General features: G+C 37.0%; 1 protein-coding gene across 1 annotated transcript; it reads right to left on the reverse strand.

Annotated features, from left to right (window-relative positions):
- Positions 1-972: 972 nt before the first annotated feature.
- Positions 973-27,631, reverse strand: LOC117405401 (T-cell surface protein tactile-like). Its single transcript, XM_034923019.2, has 14 exons — positions 27,525-27,631; positions 24,509-24,856; positions 22,208-22,332; positions 18,706-18,919; positions 13,988-14,052; positions 11,527-11,614; positions 11,237-11,413; positions 9,334-9,452; positions 8,536-8,686; positions 7,326-7,441; positions 6,719-6,860; positions 3,772-4,095; positions 2,644-2,758; positions 973-1,360 (listed from the first exon to the last, which is right to left on the reverse strand). Exons 1-14 carry the CDS (start codon positions 27,583-27,585, stop codon positions 1,264-1,266), a joined length of 2,142 nt encoding a protein of 713 aa, XP_034778910.2. The 5' UTR covers positions 27,586-27,631; the 3' UTR covers positions 973-1,263.
- Positions 27,632-27,639: the final 8 nt, after the last annotated feature.

Raw genomic sequence — 27,639 nt, forward strand, 5'->3', positions numbered from 1 at the left:
ACGGGAGAAGGCGTGGTGTGATCTGCTTGTGTCTTATGTTGCAGCTATACTAATTTGGTGACTTTTCTCTGAAAAATCGCTGTTGTCGTCGCTAGGGAAACCCAAAAGTCGCTACATCTAACGGCAAAATCGCCAAGTTGGCAACAGGAATGTAGGCTAGATCAGGAAGCGCCAGCACCACCTAGTGCACGGCTGTGTATTGCCAGAAAAAAACAAAGGAAACCAAAAGTGCAGATCACTAGATTGTTTTTACTGTTTAGACCAGGGGTGCCCAGTCCTGGTCCTGGAGGGCCGGTGTCCCTCCTGGTTTTTGTTCTAACTGTACACTAAATTGCTTAATTGGACCAATTAAGCTTCTAATAAGTGCTTGATTTGTCCAATTAAGTAATTTAGTGTACAGTTGGAACAAAAGCCAGGAGGGACACCGGCCCTCCAGGACCAGGACTGGGCACCCCTGGTTTAGACATTGGAGCAAATGTAAAAACAAATATTGTATATAAAAAAAAGAAGAAATGTCATCTGAAACTACTTTAGATTGTGTAGAAAATGCCCACTTCATTGAGGTTATACAGTTCATAACATGCAATATGAAAATAAGTAACTTAAGAGTAAAAGGAAACAGGTTTTTTACATTAAATTAAATATGACATATCTTAACATTACAGTGGCAAATTGGGCCCATTGAGACAAGTAGATAGGTTGCCAGTTCTTGTATTGTGTTTTTTTACTGTTGTAAATAAATGAAATGCCTATATCCTGAGAGAATGATATTGTGTTCCAGACAAACACATTGAAATTCTGAGAATTTTGTTTGGTTCCTCCTCAACAGGCTGGCTAGCCAACCACTGGAGAATGTGGCTACACTGTCTAATCTGATTGGAGGGGAGATTTTCGTTTTTTGCTTTAAGTTCTATTCACAGAAATGAATAAAAGTTTTTATTTGTGATAATTTCTTTTATTGTTTTTTTTAATGAAAATACAGAATATTTATAGAATATATTAAAAATATATGTTAGGAACAGTTAAAAAATGCTAGTATAAAAATAAATCATTTCACCAATTTCGCTCTCTACAAAAACATACTTTTTTTGTTATAGAAAAATTTTTTTTTAAGGCTGTTCAACATCTAAACAAAAAAAATCTATAAAATAAAATAACAACAAAACAAATCTATAATAAATGTCCAGTCAATACTCCTCACATAATATCTAGTTAAAAAGACTCCTGTAAGAAACGGTAAGGTTTTTTTTTTTTTTTTTTTTATCAGTCGAGCCTCTCTATTTCTATTATATCATGTGGCACAATGGGTTTGTACTTCACTGGTGGAGGAGGGGGTTTAAAAGGTGGGGGTGCATCCAGTCTGAAAAAAAATAAATAAAAAAAGAATCATACATGCAGCTCAGAATTTTAAGAAGTGATAATACATCTACCACTAAACATATACCACTCTTGTTTTTTTCTGGTCTTTTATTTGGTTCAAAATGCCATGTTATCGTTTGCACTATGCCTGTGAAAGTGGGGTATTGTCAATCTGGGCATTTGGGGGTAATATCTCCCCATTGCCTGGGTAACCTGTACTTTCTGTTTACCTGTATAACCTGCAGCTGCCATTGGGTTACATCTTACTTTATTAATCTTACTATACATTTAAGAATATATCTCAGTGCTGTCAATTCTTTCTTGTTCAACAGCTCTGGTACAGTGCTTAAAACAAGTAAGAAAAGGCTTGGTTAATTATGTTTGCATTTAAATTATTTAGAAATTATGTAGAATATGTGCAATACATATTTCTTTTTAACAAACACTACCTATTTTTGTTGTATTGTGTTTTAACGTGTTCCTAACTGTTACAATTTTAGTGTTCAATGAAAATCAAACACTGAATTCATGGAAAGAGACTTAAAAAGATTAAGTGTCAAGACAACCCAGTCATACAAATCATATGTACATCCATTTCTGACTTTCTTTTCGTGTTAACAGAAAAAAAAGTTGTATGACGCAATTCTTGTTCTTTATTATTAGAGAAGTTATTTTTTAACTTATTAAGCAACAATACTGTATACCTCTAATTTGTAATCAAAGAGCTAATGTTTAGGCTGTAATACTCAAAATCCAGCACTATTGCAGTTGTAGAGTCTGAACTGATCCCTGGGCTGCATGTGTTGTGGACAGTTCTCTGTATGAAGACACAATTCGTTCTTCTAAAATAAATCATAATACTGCACCAATCGATAATTTAAGGGCATCCCGTTCTACAGTAGCAAAATAAATCCACAATATTAGGCTAAGGGCTTTGTTGCCCAATGGAAGGATCTTTTATTTAGGCCAAAGCTGTCCAACAGATGGCTTTTGAGTTTTATACAGTATGGCTCATTGAGCTTTAATGGGTTTGACTTGCAAGGAGAGTTTGCACCATTTTAATGTTGTGTTTAAACATGTGTTTAAACTACTGAAACACTGAGTGTAGTTGCTTCTACAGCCAGCTTTTAAAATGTTTTTTTCTCTAATAATATATGAGATATGCTGAGTGTGATGTAAAAAAGGATATATATATATATATATATATATATATATATATATATATATATATATATATATATATATATATATATATATATATATAGTATAGTATATCGATATTACCTCTTTTGTTCAATAGATCTTCTGATCATAAAGATGATTATTATTACAAATACCAGCACTATAGGCAGCATGACAAGCCCTGTTAATCTGCCATTCTCTGCATTTTTCACATCACCTGAAAAAATTATAAAAAAAGTTTGTTAAAAATATATTATTTTAGAATGAGTAATCAAATAAGCACTTAATCTAAGAGCATTACATATAAATCAGCAATATTTTGTGTTTGAAGGTAACAGGATAGATGTCAGGACATCAGAAGGTTTCAGTTGGATTACTACTCTTTTTAGGCTCTCAGTTGAAGCCATCAGAGATACATGTCATCTTGAGCTATCAAAGTGGCTTAAACATTAGGCATAGAACTGAAGCTCCACATCTCCAGGCATCAAAGAAAGAACCTTGTATTACAATCATATCCTGTAAGAAATTTCAAATATGTTTTTCTTAGTTTGATGCCAAGTGATTAATCTACAGTCTTTATCTTTGTTCGGGGTAATTTTTATTCATATATACAGTATGAGTTTCTCTTCACAAGTGGTAGCAATTACAGGAAATGCAGTGGAACACGTAGCTTACATATAATCATATATAGCCTAAATACACATTTTGAAAAAAATATTCATTGCCCACTCGAATATTCATGTCTGGCTATGCCACTGTTAGTACCTGCATTCTCTATCATTCTCTGTACTGTTTCTTCTTACTTCATTATTTATAAAGACTTATAAAAACATGTATTTTTTTTTCAACTACTAACAAAGCTGTATTTCTGAAATAAGTTGGTTTAGCAAATAAGCACTAGGGATGCGCAACTGTAATATCTGCCCCCTCTGCAACTGTGGAAGTTTTGAGTTTAATGAATGAGCAAATCAGTTTCACAGGGGACAGAATTACAGCTGCAAGTTCCAAGTGTACAAACTTCCTCACTTCAGAAATTCATCTTTTTCATGGTTGAAAAAAGACATTAGTTAATATCTTTTTAAATAATGAAGTAAAACACATACAATAGGACATTTATTTTAACAGATATGGTTTGTTTACTAAAAAGTACATACATTTTGCTACAAAATATATGTTTTTTTTTCTCCAAAGGTTAAACAACCCACACATAAACTATAATATTATACGTACTTGTATCTGTTGAGTTGTTAATTGGGTTGGTTGTATTAAAATCCCCAGAGTATTGAGAAGTAGTGATTGTGTCAGTATATGAAGCAGGTCCTTCAGTAGAAGAGATTGTGCTGCTGTCCCAGCTTGGCTCTTCATCAGAAGAGTTTGTGAAGGCATGTTCACTTGTTACATCAGGAATATAACTTGTGCTATCAGACCAATTTGTTTCTTGGGTCTGAGAGGTTGTGTTAGTATACCGACTTGTTTCTTCACTTCTCTCCGTGGAATTGGTTGTGTCCTGGGTCACGTCAGGATAAGTGGTTGAATATGAAGGTGTCACACCATCTATAGATAATATACAAATGATTATACATATGTTACAGTGTATAAAAATAGGTTCACATGCAAAGTGAAAGGACAGTAATATGTTAAGGTAAAACTTTAGAAGAACCAAAGTCATTTAGACCAATGCTAAGGCAGTGCCTTATTAAGTGTGTAATTCAAACTGTATACCAGTTAGGAAGGAACTAGCCATAACTTTTGTCTGCTTGTCCTAATGTAACAACATGTAACATCTGGCAACTTTTCAAGCAACTAGTGCAGTTACAATGCAGTTTATAATGCATTTAAGTACATTTTAAGTAAGGGGATTCATATGGTGAACATTTCTTTAAAATGTCACCTACAACAATTTTTTTTATTAGAATTTTGTTAAAAAAAAACACATTGCTTGATAAATTAATAGAAAACGTTGCCTGCAATTTTCCTTGTGTTTTGTGGGATTTAGTTCCTTATAAGTTTACACAGTGTTTTGAGTTTGTGGGTAAAGTAGTATGTTTAAAAAATGTCATACAATTATAGATAACATTTTTTTTTTTTTAAATGTGTTTGGTAACAGGTTAATAGGCTCTGTCAGCTATGTTGCTAGCATTAATTTCAGTGAGCTGTTATACATCCACAATCCAGAAGATGGCAGTGCTGTATGTACCGGTAAGTAGTTTAAAATATATTTCTCTGTGAATTCGTGATTGAGTTTTGTGTTTATAGCACTGAGTCGCAAACAGCCATTGTATCCTGTATACACAAGGGGAATTACGACAGCTTTTACATCTTAGAAGACCATGGTCTGGCATTTAGCATGACTTGAAGTGTGTAATGGTGCCACCATTGCTTTGAGTGGGTCATCTTCAGGCACTTAAGGCCAGCAACTGCAGAACAACAAACACTAAGCAGTGCAGACAGTATGTCGTCTTATTATTATTATTATTATTGTTATTATTATTATTATTATTATTACTTAGCAGATGCCCTTACCCACAGCGACTTAGAGTACAATTAAGAGCAAGATACAAAATAGAATTACTTTTTATCTCTTACAACTTTGGTGTGTGCTTTATGTTCTGCTCACGGTAAGCAGTGTTGAGTTACAAAGGGTTTGCTAAACACCTCTTCACACATAAATGCAGTGCTCTGTGTTTCTAATCTCTCTTTGCATGCTTAATTAAGCCTTCTACCTGTTTTATTGGGGAAATGTTTGATAAAGTGCATGACAACACTAAATAAAGAAGACAAAGGTCTACATCAATGATTGCTGTATTTTTTCAGCTTAGTGTCACAGACCACAATAGCTTGTGTCAGACTTGCGATTGACATAAAGGGACTTTTAAAACCACAAGGTTCAGTGCTGAACAACAATTTCTTGTAAAATGGAAGGGTTTGACCTAATTATCACTCATATACAAAGCAAGCACCGACAAAAGCTGTTACCTGATACTTCGGTTATTTGATTACAAATGCATTTTCTAACAAATTGATTGTCTTAAAATAGATAACCATACAGGATATACACAAAAAGTACATATACTTAGAAGTTATTATAATTAGAACAACTCTTTATTTGAGAAAAGGTTTCTTGTTCTGTAACTTGATTTTGTATTTTCAGATTTTGCATAAAAAAAAGTACCACAGGCACGTGTAGGAGCAGACCTTTGAAAAAACATCAAATTATAAACTGGGTTTTTGTGTTCAGTTAAAATAACAGAGAAAGTACTGAGCTTCTTTAATCATCCTCAACAATGCAAGTACAGTCTGTCAGATCTGTACTGCAATCTTTGTCAGCTTGTCTGATGCAGTCCTGTGACAAGAATCTTTAAGGGAATTGATAGGATACAGCAAATGTATCCATACAAATGAGCCAGAGGCCATAGTACCTCCCCAAAACAGTTTGTAACCTCCCATTAGTGTCATAGTAATAGTCCTAATTTTAACCAGGGAAACAAAGTTTAGATGCCCTTTTATTTTGCATTGTGCTGCATTATGAAGGGTGTAAAAAGTAGTATAAGCTTTGAGTTTACTCCAGAGAAGATGTTCATGTGATCTCATTTTGGAGGATTCCGTCACCATTCACTCACTAGCCCCAGGATTAAATTGTAATTATCCTTATAGCATCTTTTAAAAAGTAATACATGACAAAAAAACCCAGCAGTTATGATAATGATAACTGTTGCTTTTTTTTTGTAGTGTTAACATTGATAATTGATAAAGGATAGCAGCTTCATAATTGAAATTGAATCCTACAGTAAGGGGCCATGTGACTAGTATGGCTTGGACCTGGAAGAGATGGACACACAGACAGCACTGGGGTAAATGAAAGTGCTGCTTGTGCATCTCCAGATGGTAATAAATTAATCAATCTGGAGACGGTCACATTCTGCATGAGTTTAGCATGGATAGGGAAGTTTAACCCCACCCATGCTGCAAAACAATTAACAATAAAAATAATATGTTTTTACACACATAAACAATGCATTTTAAATACAACAAAATAATATCATACACACAGGGGCTTGGTGTGCCAGTCTCCAGATTGATTCAAAGGGCATCAACTTTGAATACAAACAGGAAACTGTTGCCAGTGACCATTGCCTTTTACTCAATTCTTCTTCAAGCTTATAATATAATCAGTTACCTTTTTTTAAAGTTAAAACAATTTCAGCTTGACTCTGAAGAGATATTCCTGGGATTCCTGCGATCACTGTGTAGATTCCGCTTTTCTCTTTTGTCATCTTTGCAATATCAAGAGTACTGGAATTTGAAACTCTGTAATTATTCTGCCGGTAGAGAAATACAACATTTTACGGTTATGCAATTTTAGTTTTGAAATTGTTCTTTATATTGAACGAGACAAAACAGTGTGGTTGAATGATAGGACATGCAATTGACTATCTACCTTACAGAGGGGAATTTTTATAGACATAATTATGCAAATACCAAAATCGTCAGAATTATCCAATATACAGTATGGTACATGATATTGTCAGCCCTGTTAGAGGAACTGTGTGTATCAACTCAACAGAAGTGGTGAGGGGGTATCACCTTGAATTACAATGTGGTGCCATCTCTTTAGGGAAAACTTCAGTCAAGCAATAAGACTTGATACACTGGCGGATCCTGGATAAAACTTATGAACACCCAGGCAATAGGGGTTTGGTACTATCTGTCTTAAAATACATTTTTACACAAAGGTAGGTAGAAAATCAATACTATACATTCAGTTTGTGGAATTATAATATTACCTGTATCCACGTGTACTCTGGAGATTCTGAAGCATTAGAGAAGCATTTAATCAGTACATGACTGTAGGCTTCAATCTCAACTGGACTACTACGATCACATTGAATGATATCTATGTCTAGAGAGCAAAACAAAAATGAAATAAGGTTTTGGCGTTCATGAAACCTTTCTCTCTTTTCAAAGAGGATATGGATTATTATTGTGTTGCCCAACACTCCCAAACTTTACAGAACATTTGCACATACTCTTTGAGTAAAGTTTTATGAGTAAGGAGAGTTAGGTTGTGCAGAGGGTTACTCACTAGCCAAAATGAGTTTTAGTCAAATGAGTTTCGGAAGTCTTGGTAATATTACTAAGAGACTTCCGTTCACATTAGTCGCACAACCACTGTACAATTCAACACAGTGCAAGACTGAAAGGCAAAGGGTGTTCAGATTCAGGATTTAGGTTCGTTTGCAGAGCTGTGAGGGGAAGCATTCATGTATACTGTGCTTTCTCATTTTGCTTTAACGAACCCTAGCTTCAACGTTTTAATTAGGAAAACTTGAAATATAAAAAAAGTTGGTTCATGTATTACAGCATTTTGACTTGTTTTGTTCTGGAACCCCAAATCGCCTTCAGAAGCACTCAGTGCTGCCTCTGATATACATCTGAGAGGCAGTCAAGCACTTCAACAGCTAACCCAGCCGGGGAAAAGACTGTAAACTCAACATGTACAGCAGAGACTGGCAAGAATATTGGCTTGAATATTATTGGTAGCTGCCATTGATTAAAGGTTGATGGGGGAGTTAACTCACTAATCCAGTCTCTACTTTACTGTTGAAAAGGTGTACCTGCAAATCACAGGGTATATTTGCAGCTGTATTTGAAGAGTTTCCAGCCTGAAACAACAGGGTATCTTTACATTCTTGTCTGTGACTCGCATCGAATACATTTCTTTAGAAACTCTAGATTACATTGATGCTTAATTAATGCTACATGAAATGTGTCATATTACCTTACAATATGCACGAATTTGTGTAAACAGAATTACAATTATTTTCACATATTTGTACCAGCATTAATAATATCTAGTGATACATTAATAAATCTTTACTTGGTTGCATCCTCTAAATGTTCCAAAAAAAAAAAAAACAGTTATGTTTCAACTATTACTATTATGACTCAACATATTATATTATATTTATAAATGAATACAATAGCAATACTTACAGTTAACTAGAACTGGTATCGTGATGTTCAGTTCTTTAAAATAATCAAAGTTTGACCATTCAGGCTTGCAAACATATACATCACTTTGGTGTCTTGTTATTTGTCTCAAATTCAACTTGCCATCTTTACTGCTGTAGATTCTAGATGTATTCTGGAAGTAAAGAAAACAAAAGTAAACACAGTCAAATAAATGATGTTATTTAATGTTAATATATATTACTAATCTTAATTCTGACCGGTTGCGAGATTTTTTCAAATACCTTTTATCTATTGCACTGTGTTACTGGAAGCCAAAGAAATTGCTTAAGAAATCATGTGATATTGTAACTTTTCAACTCTGGGGCTTCACCTGTGCCTATACTTTAGCATGAAGAAATCGTGATAATGTAACTTTTAGACTCTGGGTCTTCACCTGTGCCTGTACTTTAGCATGAAGCAGGTGGAGACAACAGAGTTTAAAGGACACAATATCACACGATTACCCAAGAACCAGCATTTATGGGCCGTTCACAATGATTGCTCACATCTTTAAAAGTGAGGGATGGACAAACAAATATTTAAACAGCATTTGCAGTATTGTAGATTAAATATCCATAATTATTCAAATGTAATTGCGCATGTTGTTCCATAGTTATTAGACTGCAAATATTTAACAACATGTGTAAAAACGGTGTAATTGCAAAGTACTTTAACTGTCTAAAAACTTTTTGTAATTGAACATGTAGTTGCATTGTAACTACACTGCAGTTTGTTCAATAACTATGTTATAATGCTGTAATTAACTGTTTTATGTCTTACTTTGTTTGACCAAAACACATATTGATCTGCTGGAAGGTTGCTCTTGCATTGGATTTGTACATCGTCCCCTTCTTTTATAAAAGTTGTCGGTTGTGTTATTTCTATGGATAGATCAGGAGCTGAAAAAAGAGTGTTTGTTTAGTGTCTTTATATTCATAGACTGTATAAACAGCATAAACAATAAATTGGATTAGAGAGTTACTTTAACCTGATTGGTCCGTACGAGGTCCCTAATCTCTGATAAAGGACCTTGAATGTTGTCTTCAAACTATGTTTAATCACTGTTCCAAATCAATCCACCGGAAAATATGTTAATACAGTATTCATGCATTTCAAATTTTTTTCTGCTCTAGATTATGCCGTCTGAATGTTGTCTGCCAATGAAGACTAGGTCTGCTTCCTTGCAGTCTTATATACATTCAATCTATCTATTTAAATGTGTTTAGCAAATCAAGTAAAACAAAAACAAAATCCTAAAAAATAAGAATATGGTTTGCTGTCAGCAGCAATACAGTAACCACAACAGCATAGTCTCGGGTTTGGATACAGTTTGATTACTTTCAACAGCTTTATTTCAGCATATCATAATAACAACACAGGTGTGGTGCTCTCTTCTCTTAAAGTCAGGAAGGAGGCTTTGAATAAACTTTATGAACACACTGTGAACAAGCTACTGAACAAACAGCAGGATCAGTATTAACACATGTAGACGACTAGATATTTTCAATTACTAAAATGTGTTTTTATTTTTATTTCGCTAATACATTTTAGGATCTAACAGTAACTTAAATGCTGAAATGTGTAGAAATACACAAACCTGCACTAAAATCCTAATTAAAAAATAAAATGTTACTGGTACTCTTTTCTTTTACATGTTTAACAAACAGTTCACAAGCCATGTTCCATTTTGTTTATGAGGTACCTGAACTAAAGAACAGCTCCATGTAAGTAGAAGATTTTTATTTAGTATTGAGGTATTATTTACGCTATTGGAAATACCCATGAAGCGTCATAGTCCACCGCTGGGATAATGAAGTCTAAAGGCTACCAGACCACAGATGGAATTCTGAGTAAACCACATTACTCATGGAATATAGATGTTTTATATTCAGTAGCAACCAGTGCTGCATAAAATCACGAAAGAAAATGTTGTTTTGAACAAAAGTCACTCAAATTCATATACATTCAGCTTACATGACTTCTGTGCTCATATTTGGGCTGCATTCCATTGCATGATTATATAGCAAGAGAAGGCACAAGCACATTTGAGCCTCTAGGTAACATCTGCTTCCCTTTACTTCCTTCCCCCTCAGAGTTAACATAGACTAAATACCTGACATATACACCCGACACAAGATAAGATAAACCACAGAATGTTCCAGGCACCAAGCAAAGTATGTGTTACAGTATATTCTTCTTGACACATACACACTTGTATGAATTGACACAACCGGGTGCACGACAATTCGTCCCCAACATCTCGTCCCCCGATAATTGCCCCTATTGCTAGATGTACATATTTTAAGAGTCATAATATAAATATGGGTGTGCACTTTTAAGATGTTGACTGTGTAACCACATATACATTGTTGATTGTTCACGTCAACCAGCTTGTGTTGTTGATGAGATGTTTTTAGTTGTTCACCAGCAGAGGGGGGAGGGGGGGGGGCTTTATGAATGTTACACTTCAGTTTTTGGTAATAGACAGTTTTCTTTTTTTGTGAAGTTAACCAGAATGAGATGCAAAAGCGACAGTAGTTAATGTGTGGGAACGAATTTGTCATGGACCTGAAATAACCACTATGTTGTTGTTTCTACTAGTTTTGGAAAATACACTTCTAAAATACTTTTGTACATCATACAAGGTGTTGTAACTAAGAATCCACAACTGGTATTTACTTACAAGCAAGGACAATCGTTGTTTCAGACTGGATCTGCAGTGTTTTATTCTGATGAATAAACACACTTTGACACCACAAGGACTGATTTGCCTTTGACTGGTTAACGAGTAAGTGCAAAGTAGTCATCACTTGGTACTGTCCTTCAACATCTCTGGACACTTCAGATTGTATCGAAGCTCCTGAATTGAATAGCAACAATGAAATACTGTTAGATTTACACGAGACAAAGACATTATCCATGAACAGAACATGATTTAATAAAAACAGAATAATACTTAAATAGACAAAGTACCTCTTTCTTTATCCTGTAGAGCTTGTCCATTTATGTACCATGTGACCTTTGGTTCGGGAAATGCATTCCTAATAAGACAAGTGGCATTCTAAAAAAAATAATATATGCATATTTTTCAGAGGACATTTTCACAACTATGCATTGACTGTAACCTGTAAGACTTTGCAGTGCTACAGAAACTGAATGTGTACTTAAGCTTAAAGTTCTGTGGTTCTGTACGAGTTATTGTGGTAAGACTTTATATTAAGGTAATGTTTATTAATGGTTTATAAATGTATAACAGATGCGTAATAACTATGTTATATGGTGTTAATAAAGCATTGTAGATGGTGTATAACCATGCAATAGCCATAGTTGGAATTACATTTAAACACCCCAAAGTATAACAGGTGGCTAAAAACTGTCCCCTTTATAAAACTAATTGTATATATATTGTAAAAGACTTGACCCACTCAGGTTCGTTGCCCCTTTAAAAATTGACCCAGCACACAGAAATGGATTTTCACAGCGCGGTTGCGCCAATTTTAATAAACACAAAATCAAAACACACAAAACCAAATAAACACCTAGCTCTTATCGAGCACTAACTACACACGCAGGAACCTAACTAACGCAGGACGGGTAAGCCGTTTCCCTGCCCCAAACTTAATTAAACCACGCAGGTTTGCACCGTACCTTCTCATCCGACTGCTTGGAAGCAGAGCACCTTCTCTGCCTCCCTCTCCTCAGCAGCCCCGAGCAGACTAACTGCTTTACTTTTATACTGCCCAATAACGCTCAGGTGCGGATAATCATTACTAATAAAACAATTAAACAATCAAACAAATGTGCATTCTCACATGTTTCTTTTATGCAGGGAGGATTAACCCCCTCCCTGCTGTCTCACTCCACCTACTTCCTCACACATCCCCCCCCTTGTCTTTTCAAGACACAGGCCACGAGACGGCCACCTCCTCCCCTAAAACACAACCACCCAGCCTCAAGTCCAGCAATGTCCATTGCCGCCCTCTTCCATGGGCGGGCTTGAGGATGGGTCGGTTCTTTCGGCGCTGCCAGGAAGGGACCGCAAACCGGCGACACGGGACCCCACCGGGCTAACAGGGCCGACCGACGCGTAGGCCGGGGCACTGGAGGATGCCGCAGTGGACACAGGTCTTCCCCTGGGGACTGGCGCAGTGATGCCCGACCACCCAGGGGGAGCGAAGCAGCGAACAGGGGGAGCGACAGCGACGTCTGGCAGCAGCCCAGCGACGTCTGGGTGCTCGGGGAGAGCGGAGCAGGTAACCAGGGGCAGAGCTGTGGCCAGTGCTGCAGACCCCTGGGCTCCAGGTCCAGCACAGGGAGGTCCAGGAAGACCGGCAGGGTGTCCCGGAGCAAGGGGTGAGGGACTGGACGCAGCGGCGCCGAACTGGACTGTAGGGGTGGTGGTCGGGGCTGTGGTGGAGGTATGCTTTCCACCTCCTCCCCGGGCTCCGGCTCCTCCCCTCTGGGCTCCGGAAGCGGCGGCTCCTCCCCTCTGGGCTCTCGGAACAGCTGCTCTACCTCCCATTTCTGGAGCAGCAGGTCCAGCTCTGTAGGCTCCGGCTCCGGCAGCCCTAGCTCCACTCTCCACTTCTTGGTCTGCTCCACTTGAGCAGCGGTGTTTCTCTTAATTTCCTCGATCAGTTCCTTAAAATCCATTTTTCCTTTACTGGGTCGTAGGGGCACCCACACTTCTGGTACCATATGTAAAAGACTTGACCCACTCAGGTTCGTTGCCCCTTTAAAAATTGACCCAGCACACAGAAATGGATTTTCACAGCGCGGTTGCGCCAATTTTAATAAACACAAAATCAAAACACACAAAACCAAATAAACACCTAGCTCTTATCGAGCACTAACTACACACGCAGGAACCTAACTAACGCAGGACGGGTAAGCCGTTTCCCTGCCCCAAACTTAATTAAACCACGCAGGTTTGCACCGTACCTTCTCATCCGACTGCTTGGAAGCAGAGCACCTTCTCTGCCTCCCTCTCCTCAGCAGCCCCGAGCAGACTAACTGCTTTACTTTTATACTGCCCAATAACGCTCAGGTGCGGATAATCATTACTAATAAAACAATTAAACAATCAAACAAATGTGCATTCTCACATGTTTCTTTTATGCAGGGAGGATTAACCCCCTCCCTGCTGTCTCACTCCACCTACTTCCTCACAATATATATATATGAGCTATATTGTTCAAACAAAGTGTGCTCTATAGTTCAAACAAATAATGTTCTGCATACTGAATTTATAAAAAATAATCCTGATTTGAACTGCATGGCTGCAGTGAAGACCTATAGCACTGTGATTATCTGTTGCCACATGGTCCAGAGAAAGTGCAGCCCTACAGTGTGTTGTGGGCCCAAATGGTAATATTATGACTGAAACTTCAGCCTACTGCATTTCTTTCCACATCACATTTCTTAAAATACTTACCATCCTTAAAGTATGGAGATTATTATATTGGTAATTGAAAGTTGTTTCAGGTTTTGTTGCTTGGCCTACAAAAATGAGAAGGCAAAAGTATTATTTTGGCACAATAAAGCATGCTTTACTTTCCATGTAATACGTTTTAGCCAAATACATAGTGAAATATAATAAATGATTTGTACAAATCATTACATTGGAATGTGATATGTTCGGGATAAAGAACGAAAAGTGTTGAATCGGTAAAAATAATTCACTGTTTCGAGTGCCGTTAGGTACAGTGCCCGTGCAGTCAATTTTACACCAAAAAGGATAAATAAATTGATCAATAGATATTATTTGGGGAGCCTGGGTCAATGAAAAATCATACTGTTAGTTGGATGGGAAAATGTTTATTTGCATACAAATCATTATATTATGTGAAGACTGGAACAACGTTTTAGGTTACCAATAATCAGTATAATAATTAGAATTAATAATAGAAGATCCTGAACTGGAAAATGCTGCCAATCTCACTGTTGGTTAGATTTTCTATGGAAGGTACCCAGCCCAGAATAAACAAGGGGACTCTCACTCTCTAAACTAGGAGGACTATCCTTGCCTGTTTTAAGAAATATTATTTGTCTGCAAGGCTACATTCAGTGCAATACTGGATTTTCAAAAATTTTAATGCCGGATGTACCCACATGAAACCATTTGGAAAACAATCTGACTATTCACTTCTACTAAATGATCCCAATAACAGTTTTAAGCATTTCAAATAAAAAAAACAGCTACTTTACATACACTAAATGTCTTGTGTAATGTTTACAAAATGTTAGGATTTGACGATTATTTTAAACTGAAGGAGAATAAAGCTATTTCGTCCACAAAGTAGAAAAAGCTTGGTATCAATCCTTTGTCGCACAGTCAGTCACAGTACAATATAGCAAAGTAATATAGCATACACACTACTAGCATACGTCCAGTCGAATAAATATGATTGCTGCATGCCAAGCGGTAAAAAAAGACCTTGCAACTGCAGGTCGCAAATAAAAATGAAATCAAATAAACAGACAATATTAGCCTAATACTTGTGCCCTTTTTACATACAATATAATATCCCAAAGCATTTACAATAAAAAATACAAAGACCATACAGACATCACAGATCATAGCAATAAGAAGCACGCAAACAATGAATAAAATAAAAAAGAATGAAAAAAGACTGATAAAATCAGGCAAAATAACAAAAGATTTATACAAATAAAAAATGAACATGACAAAATGTATGCAATAAAATAAAGAACCCTAATAAAACTGGTGTGTGGTGTCTTTGTAAACATGATATGATATTAAACAATTTTCACTTTGTATTGTAAGTAGAGCTGCTCCGATTAACAGATTAATCATACCAATTAATCAACTCCCCAGTAATGTTGTTGAAGCTGACACCCTGGGATCCTTCAAGAAGCTGCTTGCTGAGATTCTGGGATCAATAAGCTACTAACAAGCAAACGAGCAAGATGGGCCAATGGCCTCCTCTCATTTGTAAACTTTCTTATGTTCTTAACTAAAGAGTTAATCATAGATACAATTTAATCGTGCAGAATTTTATTTTTTTATGTAAAATAAAATCAACCAATAGAAGATCTGCTTTTTCTCTGTGGCAGTCCAATCATAAGTGAGTGGAGGCAGGACATAAACAGTTGAAGGTCTTGAGTAGGTTTAACTAATGGGAGTCAAAGGTCTGTCCCTTGTTATGTAGGTGAGCAGAGGCGGGACATACACCATTAAAGGTATTCTCCATTTCAGTTGATGGTCTTGTGAGTTTAACCAATGGGAAAGTCAAAGATCTGTCCTGGTTTTGCAGCTGTACAATCATTAGTGAGCAGAGGTGGGACATAAATATGCTAAGGTAAGCGGTGTAAGAATAGCTGAATTTCACATGATATTGCTAATATTATAGACTGTTATTGAGAATTATACTGAGGACTTCAAAGCAATATTTAGATTTTGAATTTTTACAAATTGTCATCAGACAACGGAGACATCGTAGTCTATTTAGTTACAAATCCATTTTCAAGAAGAACTTTCTCAGAAAAAATGGAGATTGTTAAAAATTTAGTTTGTCAGTTTTTGGATTTACATTGCCAATTGTAATGGATTATTACCAACCCCTTGAGGTCCTATGTCGGACGATGTCCAACATTCAAATTTTTCCTTTCCGGTCTGATGTCGGACCCTGTCCCTAGTCGTTTTTTCTCCGGAAAAAGCAGAGAGGATAGCTTTCAAATGCCGAGAGAAGCCAGAAAAAAATGGAGGATACTACTATTGAATTTTGAGTACCCGAGGTTCTAAATTTGCAGGACCTGTATGGTTTTGTACAGTGCAAATAAGTAGGTTTTTCTTAGCAAAATTCAAATTCAGTATAAAAGAAAATAAGAAATGTAGCATGCCAGAATATTTGTTCAAGATACTATAAAATTAAATCCTAATCTATCAAACAAATAATTTTAACAGTGATGTCATTATCCAAATACTGAGAAGACAAGAGTGCTTGCATACATAAAGTTGTGTCTGATATTAATTATAACATCACATTCAGCAATAAAATGAGCTTAAGTGGGTTGACAAGATGGAGAGAGTTTAGCTGCGTGAGTTGTCAGCACATCATAACCAGTGTGTAGTTCAGAAGGCTGCAGCTGTTGGGCTGTCCCTTATGGAACAAACATATATTTTTAATATATGGTAGAAAAGTATGATCCTTATACTTTTCATATATAGAAATTGGCCCCTTTTTATATATTTAAAGTATATGGGATATATTTAAAATATATTTTAGTCTGTAATCCATATATTTATATACTAATAGTGCACCATATATTTTCAATATATAAAATAAATATATGGATTACAGACTAATATATATATATATATATATATATATATATATATATATATATATATATATATATATATCCCATATATTTAAAATATATGTAAAAGGGGCCAATTTTATATATATGAAACATATAAGGATCATGCTTTTCTACCATATATAAAAATATGTTTTTTCCATAAGGGGTTCAGACTTATACACAAGGATATGCATTTGACTTCTTTTAATGTGACTGGCCACCTGCTAGGCTCCTTGCAAACCATACAGCCCTGAACTCGACACAACCCACACTGTCTGAAATAAGCCCTGAAGTAGCCCACTTACTTCAGATGCAAACGTCAAATGCTTCTAAGTACACCAGAACGGATATTTGGGGTTTCTGGTTGTCGGGTTTTATTTCTGAGCGCTCCGCCTGCGTTTAATGTTGTAATTAGTGTCATTAAACCATCTCAGTTTCTTAAGTTAATCATGGAAAAATGATAATGACAAAATAAGCGCAACTATTTTTTTACCTATACATTCTTAAAACCACAGTAATGATCGCTTTACCCTCGCTGCTTGGAGGTTGTAGCTACAACACTGTTTCATCAAACAAAGACTTCACCCTCGCTAAACCAGTCAAATAAAATGAACAATGATTGTGATGATTAATTATGTGTTTGCATTATAACAGCATGTGAACAGGATGGCTTGTGGTGACGTCAGACCAGGAAGAGACCGGACACAGTACATAGGACCCACATTACAATTTTCCCTGTCCGACATCATCAAAAAGATGTAAAACACAGGTCTCTAGTCATTTTTTCTCTGGAAAAAGTCAAGAAAACCATTCAATGGCCGAGTGAGACCGTTAGGAGCCAAGAGAAGCCGAAAAAAAAGGGGGCGGATCTGAGCAATAAAGAGATAACACGGACATAAACAAACAAGATAGCTGCTTCTGCATCCAACGCTCAAAGAATATCACAGACATTTGCAGAGCTTTTTGAGATGTTATAGTAATAAAATAATGACTTGAATCAAGAGTGATCTGGAGATGATTTATCAGTATGCATGACTATAAAGAGGTATGTGAAAAATACAGTGAACAAGGGGTGGGACGGGGCTGGAGATGCAGTACTGAGTGTCCTGTTTTTATTTGTTTATTTAGCAGACGCCTTTATCCAAGGCGACTTACAGAGACTAGGGTGTGTGAGCTATGCATCAGCTGCAGAGTCACGTACAATTACGTCTCACCCGAAAGACGGAGCACAAGGAGGTTAAGTGACTTGCTCAGGGTCACACAATGAGTCAGTGGCTGAGGTGGGATTTGAACCAGGAACCTCCTGGTTACAAGTCTGTTTCTTTAACCACTGGACCACACAGCCTAAAATACTTTTAAACAGTGTGTCTAAAATAAACTGTGCGTGTGAAAATAAATTGGACCTGACGCGCCAGAGACGCGCTGAATAAATGGACCGCAAAGGGTTAATAATAAATAAAAGATTTAAACAAAACACTTTCACAAAACTGACAAAATGGCACAGTGGCCAAAATAAACAGACAAACTAGTACAGTGCTGGTGTAAAACCAGCATGGGTAGCAATTATTTTCTAGAAAGCCTATGCTGTGGGTTTTTGTTTGTGTGACTTTCTCCAGATTCGCAATAAATTAATCAATCTGGAGACGGTCACATTGTTTAGCATGGATGGGGAATTTTAACACCAAACCATACATTTAAAGTGCCTTGGTCATTTTTGATGGCTGAATATGCCCCTGATTATTAAACACCTTTTAAAAAGGCTTGCAATGAGTTACATAATAAAGAAAAGATAGCGTGACAACATGGATAAAGAAATGTAAGACTTACCAAAGACTTTCACTCTGGAAATGCTCTTGAGACGTCTATAAGGTGACTTGATCTTACAAATGAATACTCTTTCATGGTCAGCAGTTTTTGCTGGCTTGACAATGAGTGAATAATGGCTGTCCAGTTGGTAACGACCTTTATATGTTGGAGAGTTGCTATCAATCTTGTTCGTCCCGTTGGATGTTACGATTGATTCTTCAGTTCCATTACCTTGCTAAAACAACACAATGTCACAATGTCAAAAAAGTGGCTGTCTGGCTGCATAATCCCTGTTCCAGGTGTATGCGCTAAAGAATTTGGCACCTACTGTAAGATTAAAATAATGTGTTAATTCAAAGACTATGGGCTATATTCCCAAAACTTGGGGAAAAAAGTAATGCTTTGTTTTTGTAAACTGTTTAAATAAATTGTTTTAGCGTGGGTTAGAAGTTTATTCAAAATTGCAATGCAATTTTTAGACGAAGAGAGTATTTACAAACACAATAAGAATTTTGGCTACTTTACAATGTAACCAGACTTGGATCCAACCTGTGAAAGATATAAGCAGGCTCTCGTCTGCCTTATTCACATGTACTATGTACTTCACCAGGCTGGCCTGATTCTGGACCCTGAGACTTCAGATCCTACAATACCATAAGCAATACCACTTTGTCCAAAGCACTGCCAGAAACCCAAGCCTTTACTGCTTTGCTGGTAAGAGGCTTGTCTTGTATACCTGTAAGCAAGCTACTCAACCCTAATATATTCATTGGATTAAAGATTTAAATCTACAGAAAATAAAATGTTCTCTTCATGGGCCTACAGATAACATCTTCTCTATGTGGCAGCCTTTTGTCCTATATTGATGGACTCAAACTGCATGACATCTTTCTCACTTGATGACTAATTATGACTTGGGACACAGATGGCTTCCTTTTCAAGGTGCATCTGCCATTTACTTGCATGTAAAAAATAGTACAATTCATTATATTCTTTATATTACTATTATTTCAAGAGGCAGGAGCCAGGCCTGCATAAGGGACTACTGAATAAAGACAAAGTGCTTGTGACTTAGTAATAGAATGGGGGTTTCCCCTTGACTACTCGGAGAACTGCCCACGCGGAGGTGAGGCTGAACCGATCGACCTGCAAGGCTGGGAAGCGAGGACTTCCCCCTCGGGGAAACTAAGGAAGGATAGGAGGATGAACCAAGGTCTCCCTGGCTTACTGAGTCATCTAGTCGAGAGAGGTCAGACTTGGCTGATGCTCCGAGGCTGCGTTGAGAGCCTCGTGATCTACGCAGGGAGAACAAAAGCGCTGGAAAAGAGAATAAGAAATCAACACATAAAGAGGTTGTGGCAGGATGGCTGTAGTGGTGACGTCACGGACCAGGAAGCAGTACGGACACACAGGAAAATGCAGGGCTTAAACTGCCGTAGCAGTGTATTTATTAAATGAAAAAAAGTAAAACAAACAAAGCACTTTTCAAATATAAAACAAATCGGCACGAGAGCCAAACAAAAGGGTTTCAAAACATAACACAGGAAGAAATAAATCAAATGAAATGAGTACCTACTCGGGTTCACAAGGGTAGATAGCAATCGTTCTACAAAACACTCTTTCGGCTTCTCCAGCTCTCTCCTAACTACACTCCACTCCTACCCTTGTGGAGCTGGGTTCTTCTATAGCAGGTGGCTAGGAGTTAATTACACAATTGGCAATCACTTAACTCCTAGCCACCTGTCACATTCCACAATCCTTCAGTTAGGATGGGGAGTTAACCCCATCCTTACCAACTAACCCAAAATAATGCAGTTCATCATAATATTTACTTAAATACACATACCCAAATCATAACAATAATAACAACACAGTAATAAAGCCAATACATATAGTTATATTATCAAAACAAAACAGCCATAATTATAATACAAATAATATAGTTTATTATTTGGAGGACACCTTTATCCAAGGCGGCTTACAGAGACTAGGGTGTGTGAACTATGCATCAGCTGCAGAGTCACTTACAGCAACGTCTCACCCGAAGGACGGAGCACAAGGAGGTTAAGTGACTTGCTTAGGGTCACACAATGAGTCAGTGGCTGAGGTGGGATTTGAACTGGGGACCTCCTGGTTACAAGCCTGTTTCTTTAACCACTGGACCACACAGCCTCCTGTGCACGTTTATACAATGGGACGGGGCTCCCGGTCACGGAGGACCAGTGAAGAAGTTGCATAATTAGAAGGGAAGAGGATCAGCCTTTATTAATAATATGAACAGTAGATTGATTATCACAAGAAATGGGCCCCAAAGATAGACTACAATGACAATAGGGAATACTTCAAGTAATGCTGTGGTTTAAGCTGAGGGGGAATATTTTTTTCCATGAGAATCTTTGCTTGTTGTCGAGAGCAGGGAGGGAATAATTTAAGGCTGATGAGGAAACTGAAGAAGAGGCTGCCTTTGGACACAAAGAGGTAGAATGGGTGGTGGAAGCACAAACTCTGCAAGTGTTAGCACAGAGACCACTGAAGAATCTATTAAAGAGATCATGATCAGGTTGAGACCAGTCAATCAGTGTATTGTCCAATGCTATCCAAGATGCTGCTTTGGCTGAAAAAGTTTTATGATACTGCCATGGTACAATGGTACTGCCATATCTGACCAAGAGATCAGCAATGTTAAATAAATATGAGTCCAGTTCTTGTTGTCGGTGAGCATAAAGGACATCGCGAAAAACAGAAAATGCAAGCACAAAGCTGAGGAGCCTGAGATTTTAGAGTAACAGACAGATCTCCACAGTCAACTACCCTGTGTTCTCGAAATTCTGAAGTTCCAATAAGTATTGAAACTAAATTAACGTCTTTACCTTCGATGATATTGCATCTCAGTTGAGGAGAGATAGAGTGGCGGTGAACTACTGAAGCAAAGGAGGATCCCGAACAAGAGGGAGACGCTAGAGTGAAGATTGGCAGCTCGAGAGAGGGTGTGGGCGTGGCTGAAGCAGTGGGAGAGGTGAGAGCTGCTGCTGGTGTCCCTGATGAGGATGAAATGGCTGCTGATTCCAAGCCAGTGATTCTGTTATCAAGCGCATCCAGGCGATCAGATACTGTAGAAATTGTGGTGGAAAGAGGATGAACAAGTTGCTTAATCATTAAAAATCTTATAACGCAAATCACAGGAAGGATCAGATGAAATTGAAAACTGAGGAGTTGTATTCGCTGAATCAGAGGCGAGAGAAGCTTGCAGTGTAGCAGGGGCAGAGCGTGAATGGACTAGTCTGGAACTCTGCTTAGACTTTTGAGGAGGAAAGACAGGCTCGGTCAATATGGAGTTGCAATATGAAACAAATAAAGCAGCCCTTTTATGTTTAATTGTTCATTTAAATACAGCACTTCGGCTGTGCAGATGTTCTAGTGTTAATAATTTAATTCACTATAACCTCTGAATATTATTTCCTTTTTGTTATCCCAGCCACAGCGATATGCTGATGATATACAATATAAGGTAAAAAATACATACCACAGCCCACTCGAGAAACATTCCAGATTGCATGATCCCAGTCATGTTTTTCAAGCATTGTATTTGTATTGCGTTATTAAGTTGTGCATCAACGGTGGTGTCTGAAAGCTCCTCTTCTTGTACATCTTTTATTAAGAAAAAAATGCATTAGTGCCCACTTGTTATAGAACACAGTGTTATAAATGTCATTATTAAGCAATTATATTTATTTTAGAAAATGTACTGTAGGGGGTTTTGGTGTTTAGATACCCAATTAATATAGTTAATTGACATGTGTAATGGTTTAATTCAGTTAGCACTCTTAAGCCCCTTTCACACTGGCCTGCTCTACCCGGATCAGAACCTACCCAGGCAGGACCCGGTGTTAGGCGGGCTGGCTGCGCGATTTCACACTGCTTTTGATAAAGTAGGGTAGACCTGGGTGACAAACGCAAGTGCACAATATGTGTATCAATGCCCCGGAAGCAGCTTGTTACAGATGCTTCCATCCAAGCTTCTCTGGATTGAACCGTTAGCCCAAATGTTGGCTGGCTCATGGTGTGTCTCAAGCAACAAAAATATGACTAAACAGAATAAACAAAAACGTTCCTTGCGGAAGTGAAACCTTCACACAGGCATGGCTGTTTGTTATTTCATCGGCCGTCATGCATTTTGTCTCGCTCAACGCGGGTCAAAGCGTGTCAACCCACATCCTGAGGTGGGTCACTGAGACCTGGGTTAACCCGGGTACGACCCATTTCACACTATACAGGATTGTGACCCCGGCAGCTAGAACCCGGGTCCGGACCGGGGTAGAAGTGCCAGTGTGAAAGAGGCTTTAGTTATAAATTTCTCTCAAACAAGCTCAAAATCGTAAAGTAAACAATCGCACAATAAAACACACAACACTGTTATATCTTGTATACATTTTATCAACATTTTGTAAATAAAATGCTGTACAAAAGTAGACAAGAAGGTTAATATCAAAATAGCACAAATCAGCACATTACTCTCAGTAAGCAATAATGGTCAGGCAACATCTCAGTTCAGTGTGAATGTCAATTACATGAAAGCAATGCATTAATTGTCTATAATTTGTCCTTTCTCTTAGAACTAATTATATTCTCAAGTCAGTAAATATAATAATATGCCAGCAGACTATTGAGTAAATATGAGTCATCAAATAAATTAATATAAATTCAGTGGATTCTAATTAACAGGATATTACAAAATTGTAATCAATTCGTTATCAATCTGTTGTTAAAAATATATCCTTAATTCAGAATCACGCCAGAAAAATATTTCAACACACATTCATCTGTTCTTTAAGGAAAATAAGATTCAGCACCCCTTATTCAAGTTCATAGATCACCTTGTAATTATTCTAGCTTTTTGGTAATTCACTTTCATGGAAGACTAAAACTTTTCTAAAAGTCCTTCTTTTCTAAAAAAACCTAAATATAACACACACCCTTTTACATTACACAACTGTCAACTTTTCTGCAAATGCACATTTTTCCATTCCCCAATATAGTTTCTGAAAAATCTTTCTCTGCTTTAGTTTAATTGGGAATACTCAATTTATTTTGCAGAGTTGATGCATTGTGTGTCGCTTCCACAGAGCGTGTCCCTTTTCAGGCATTGTTTAAAAACACATCAATTCTTCCTTTAAAATTGATCAAGTCCCTTAAACCATCTTTGAGTCTTCTTCAAGTTTATTAATTATCGGATGTTTTCTATTATTATTCAGAACTTGCAGTTTCAGCTGTTACATGCTGCCTTCCATTTTCTCATTATTCATTTATGTGGGTACTCGCTGGATGGTATTAGCAGCACAGTTCAGTTGTTAATTCCTGCTCTCCCTTTTCTCACTGATTAGACAAGCCCAGTGAAACAAAGAAAACTTCTTCCTGACCTTAAAGCTACTTACAAAAGTTAGCTTCCCAGAGCTATCCAGCACCTGGGAATCTTAGGGAGTCACTTTTGGTTGTCCAGTGGGCCTTAACCCTATCAGTGTTGCTATAGGCACTGAGCCAGTCTCACTCCATTCTCATATCCTGGTTACAAACTTGCAGGATCAGGACAATTATAAATACCTTTAAAACACAAAGAACAAAAAACCTACACTCCTTATCTCTCTGATTGTCATAGAGACTAGGCCAGCTGGCCTCTGGACATATGCCGAATCATATTAACCTGTTATGTTCCTACAGAACCTCTATTAACACCAGAAACATTATCACTGTTGAAACATGTTTACTTGAATTACAGATATGCATTGCTTCCAGGTACCAATAACAAGTTAAAGAGGGATTAACATACCTACGGAGAGATTTGTGATGTCCTTAATTGATCCCTTGGGAAATGTAACAATTTCACAGCAATACTGACCGCTGTCTGACATTTGTACCGTGTATAAACTTAGAGTTGCACCATATAGTCGCCCAGTTGTTTTATTCCTTAGAGGTGCAAAGCTAGATTTAAGTTTACCATCAGTCCCGAATTGTGGGTTATGCACCACTAATATCTCTTTTTTTTCATTGTTGGTCTTTTCCCATTGAATTTGAGAAACCTGTAGTTCAATTTCATCCACAGAGCAGTTTAGGGTGATATTCTGGCCCACAGTAGCATTTACAACTCCAACATGTTCAAGAGAATCTTCAGGTGCACCTTTTAAAGCAAGAACAATGAAAAACATAAGACAACAAAATCTGTTTTACATGATTTATAGTAAGGCTAATTTTAAGCGATGGAATATGCAGTCACGCTAAAACTTCATATTGAACTAAATCAGTGGTAAAGTTAGCAGCTGATACCTCTACACCTTGTTTTCCAGAAAACGGAACCAATGAAGTTAATGTGAGGTTCAATGCTTCTTGAACAGTCAAACCTGCTAATATCACCCTCATTAAGCAAAGCGGTGGTTCAGGCTGGGAACTCACTTTTAATCAGTCAATCAAATCAAGCTTATCAAGTGCCAATAACCAGACACTGTCAATCGTGAAATAGCAGTACCTGATCTATAACAACGTAATTACTTGTTCAATGAGTGTCAAGGAAAGGATTTAAATCTTACTTGATCCATTATCTGCCTGTTGTGAGTTACAGTTTGCCTCCTCATCCCCAGCCTCCACCTGTTTTTTTGCTCATCTAAGGGGGAGGGCAGCTATCCTGCCCCCTGCCCATGGCTTCCCTACAGTCAGCCTCTCCACTTATCAGTGGGAAATGTACAAGGCCAAAGGCCAAAGATGTATTATGTGTTAAATGTTTTATCCAAGAACGTATAATATGCATAAATGTGTTACCGTGTTTAATCTGTAATAAATATTCTATTGTATGAGTTCCCTGACTGAACACTTATTACCATTGAAATGACCCAGAGTATAATGGGAGTCAATGGCGAAAAAGCTCCTCAATATCACTGTGGGTTTCATCACACTCCTTTTATTATTTATTTATATATAAAACTGATTTCCACCCGACTTAATATATTGGGAATAATAAAATACAATTAGAAAGTTTAAATGTAAGTGAGTTGCTGTACAGTATTGAAATGTTCTGAAAAAGAAGTATAACCCAGTATACAGTGACATTATTTACTCAAAGAATCAGAGGTATAAAGACCCACTACTGTTTATATGATACTGTTTCTATCAACAAAGTGTGTGTTTTTGCCAGGTTATTTGTGAACTGATAAATTCCCCTCTGCTTAATTTAACCATTGCTCAGTCCCTTCGGAGTGATATTAAACAGTTTGACTGTGAATAGAACACACTGTATGAAAGTCATTTTTTTTGCATTTGGAACAGGGCACAAGATCAGGTCATGCAAAACTAGCACTGCCAGTTCTACACCAGCTCTGAGTAGGACAAACCTGTTGTGATTGATTTTGCTATTGGTTCCAGTTTAGCTGTCTGTCCAGGCAACTGCAGCATTAGAAGGTTATAAATATAATATACAAACTCTGCAAGAGTTCATACACTTTCAGGAAAACACTTATTTTCACAACTGGCTCATATACCTTCAGAAATATATAAGGTATGAAATCAAAATAAAAGGACCCCTAAACGTACAACAAATAACCTGTAAAAAGAAACATTGGCCCACCACCAAAATTAGAAAACGTGAGAATTAACTTTGTCTAGCCATCATTACAGGAACTGAAGAGAACAACATCTAAAGCATAACCACATACTAAGATAGAATGAAGCAACAGACGAAACCTAACCTCAATATATGCATGAACAGCGACATGAGAGCTTAAAGATACGTAAACAAAACAGATGGGGTTCACACAATGTGGTAAGAGCGTTGTCTGTTTTTACTGCGATCTTCTATGAGGACAAATGTTTCCATCGTTCTTCAGTGGTGGAGAATAAATAACAGTTTGACTTTGTTTTTTTGCGTGCAAGATGGGAAGCTAACTCACTTACTAAGAAAGGACGTTATTACAGATCTTAAACAGTGTGCCCTTAATATTTTCAAGAATTTAGTTAATTAGGTTTGTGCATGTTGATGCAAAATTCTAAAAGTACTATATTTTACTGTATCTTGTATCAAAGAGCGAAATAAAGATTTGTTCGGAAAAGATCTTTGTTCAATTATCATATTACAAATATAGTATCATAGCAGTAGCAACCAAAACGTATTTTACAAATGGTAGGTTTATTTTTAATTAACATAATTTAATAATCACAATGAATTTTAACTGCTACTTTGTAGTCAAGCAGAATAGTAAACTAAATGAAATAACAATGTCTAATAATATATATTTATTCTAAATAACATTTTGAATGATTTTAGATATTTGTGCTACAATTGGATTAACTTAGTTGTGATATTTCTCTAGAAGTAGGCACCTACACTTCATTGTTTTAAAAAGTATTTTGAATTCATTGCTCTCAGTATTATACAAACTGAAACTGCATGACCAGAATTAGTGATCAGAAGGTTGCATGATCAGAGCGTGAACCCTACTTTTTGTCATGAACTCTATAAATTGAAATGCTGTACCATTTTTTCCAAGTGGGTCAAATTTGATTGATTTAGTTAATTAAATATTAAAATAAGAGAACTTAAAATCAACATTAGTACAGCATTGGACCAGCTAAACCAGCTCTTTTCAGCACCAGGTCTTCTGAACTAGCTGGAAATCATCAAGCCACTGGCTGCAACCTGCTGGATTTTCAATTAGGAAGGACTTACATTATTTACATTTCTTGCTACAGCAGTGTTTGAATTATAGTTATCAAACATCAACAGCTAAGTAACTACAAATAGGCTAATCATTATCAGCATAAATATAAGCATATTTTTTATAAATGTTGTTTAAACTTACCTTCAGCAATATATATTAACAGCAAAGAAATAACATAGACTATCTTTCTTCTGACAGACATGTTTGCCTAATTGTAGCAAATGTCAGTTGAATGTCTGTACAGGAAGTCTTTTCT

The sequence above is a fragment of the Acipenser ruthenus genome, chromosome 9 (genome assembly GCF_902713425.1).
Source record: "Acipenser ruthenus chromosome 9, fAciRut3.2 maternal haplotype, whole genome shotgun sequence".
Classification (NCBI taxonomy): Eukaryota; Metazoa; Chordata; class Actinopteri; order Acipenseriformes; family Acipenseridae; genus Acipenser; species Acipenser ruthenus.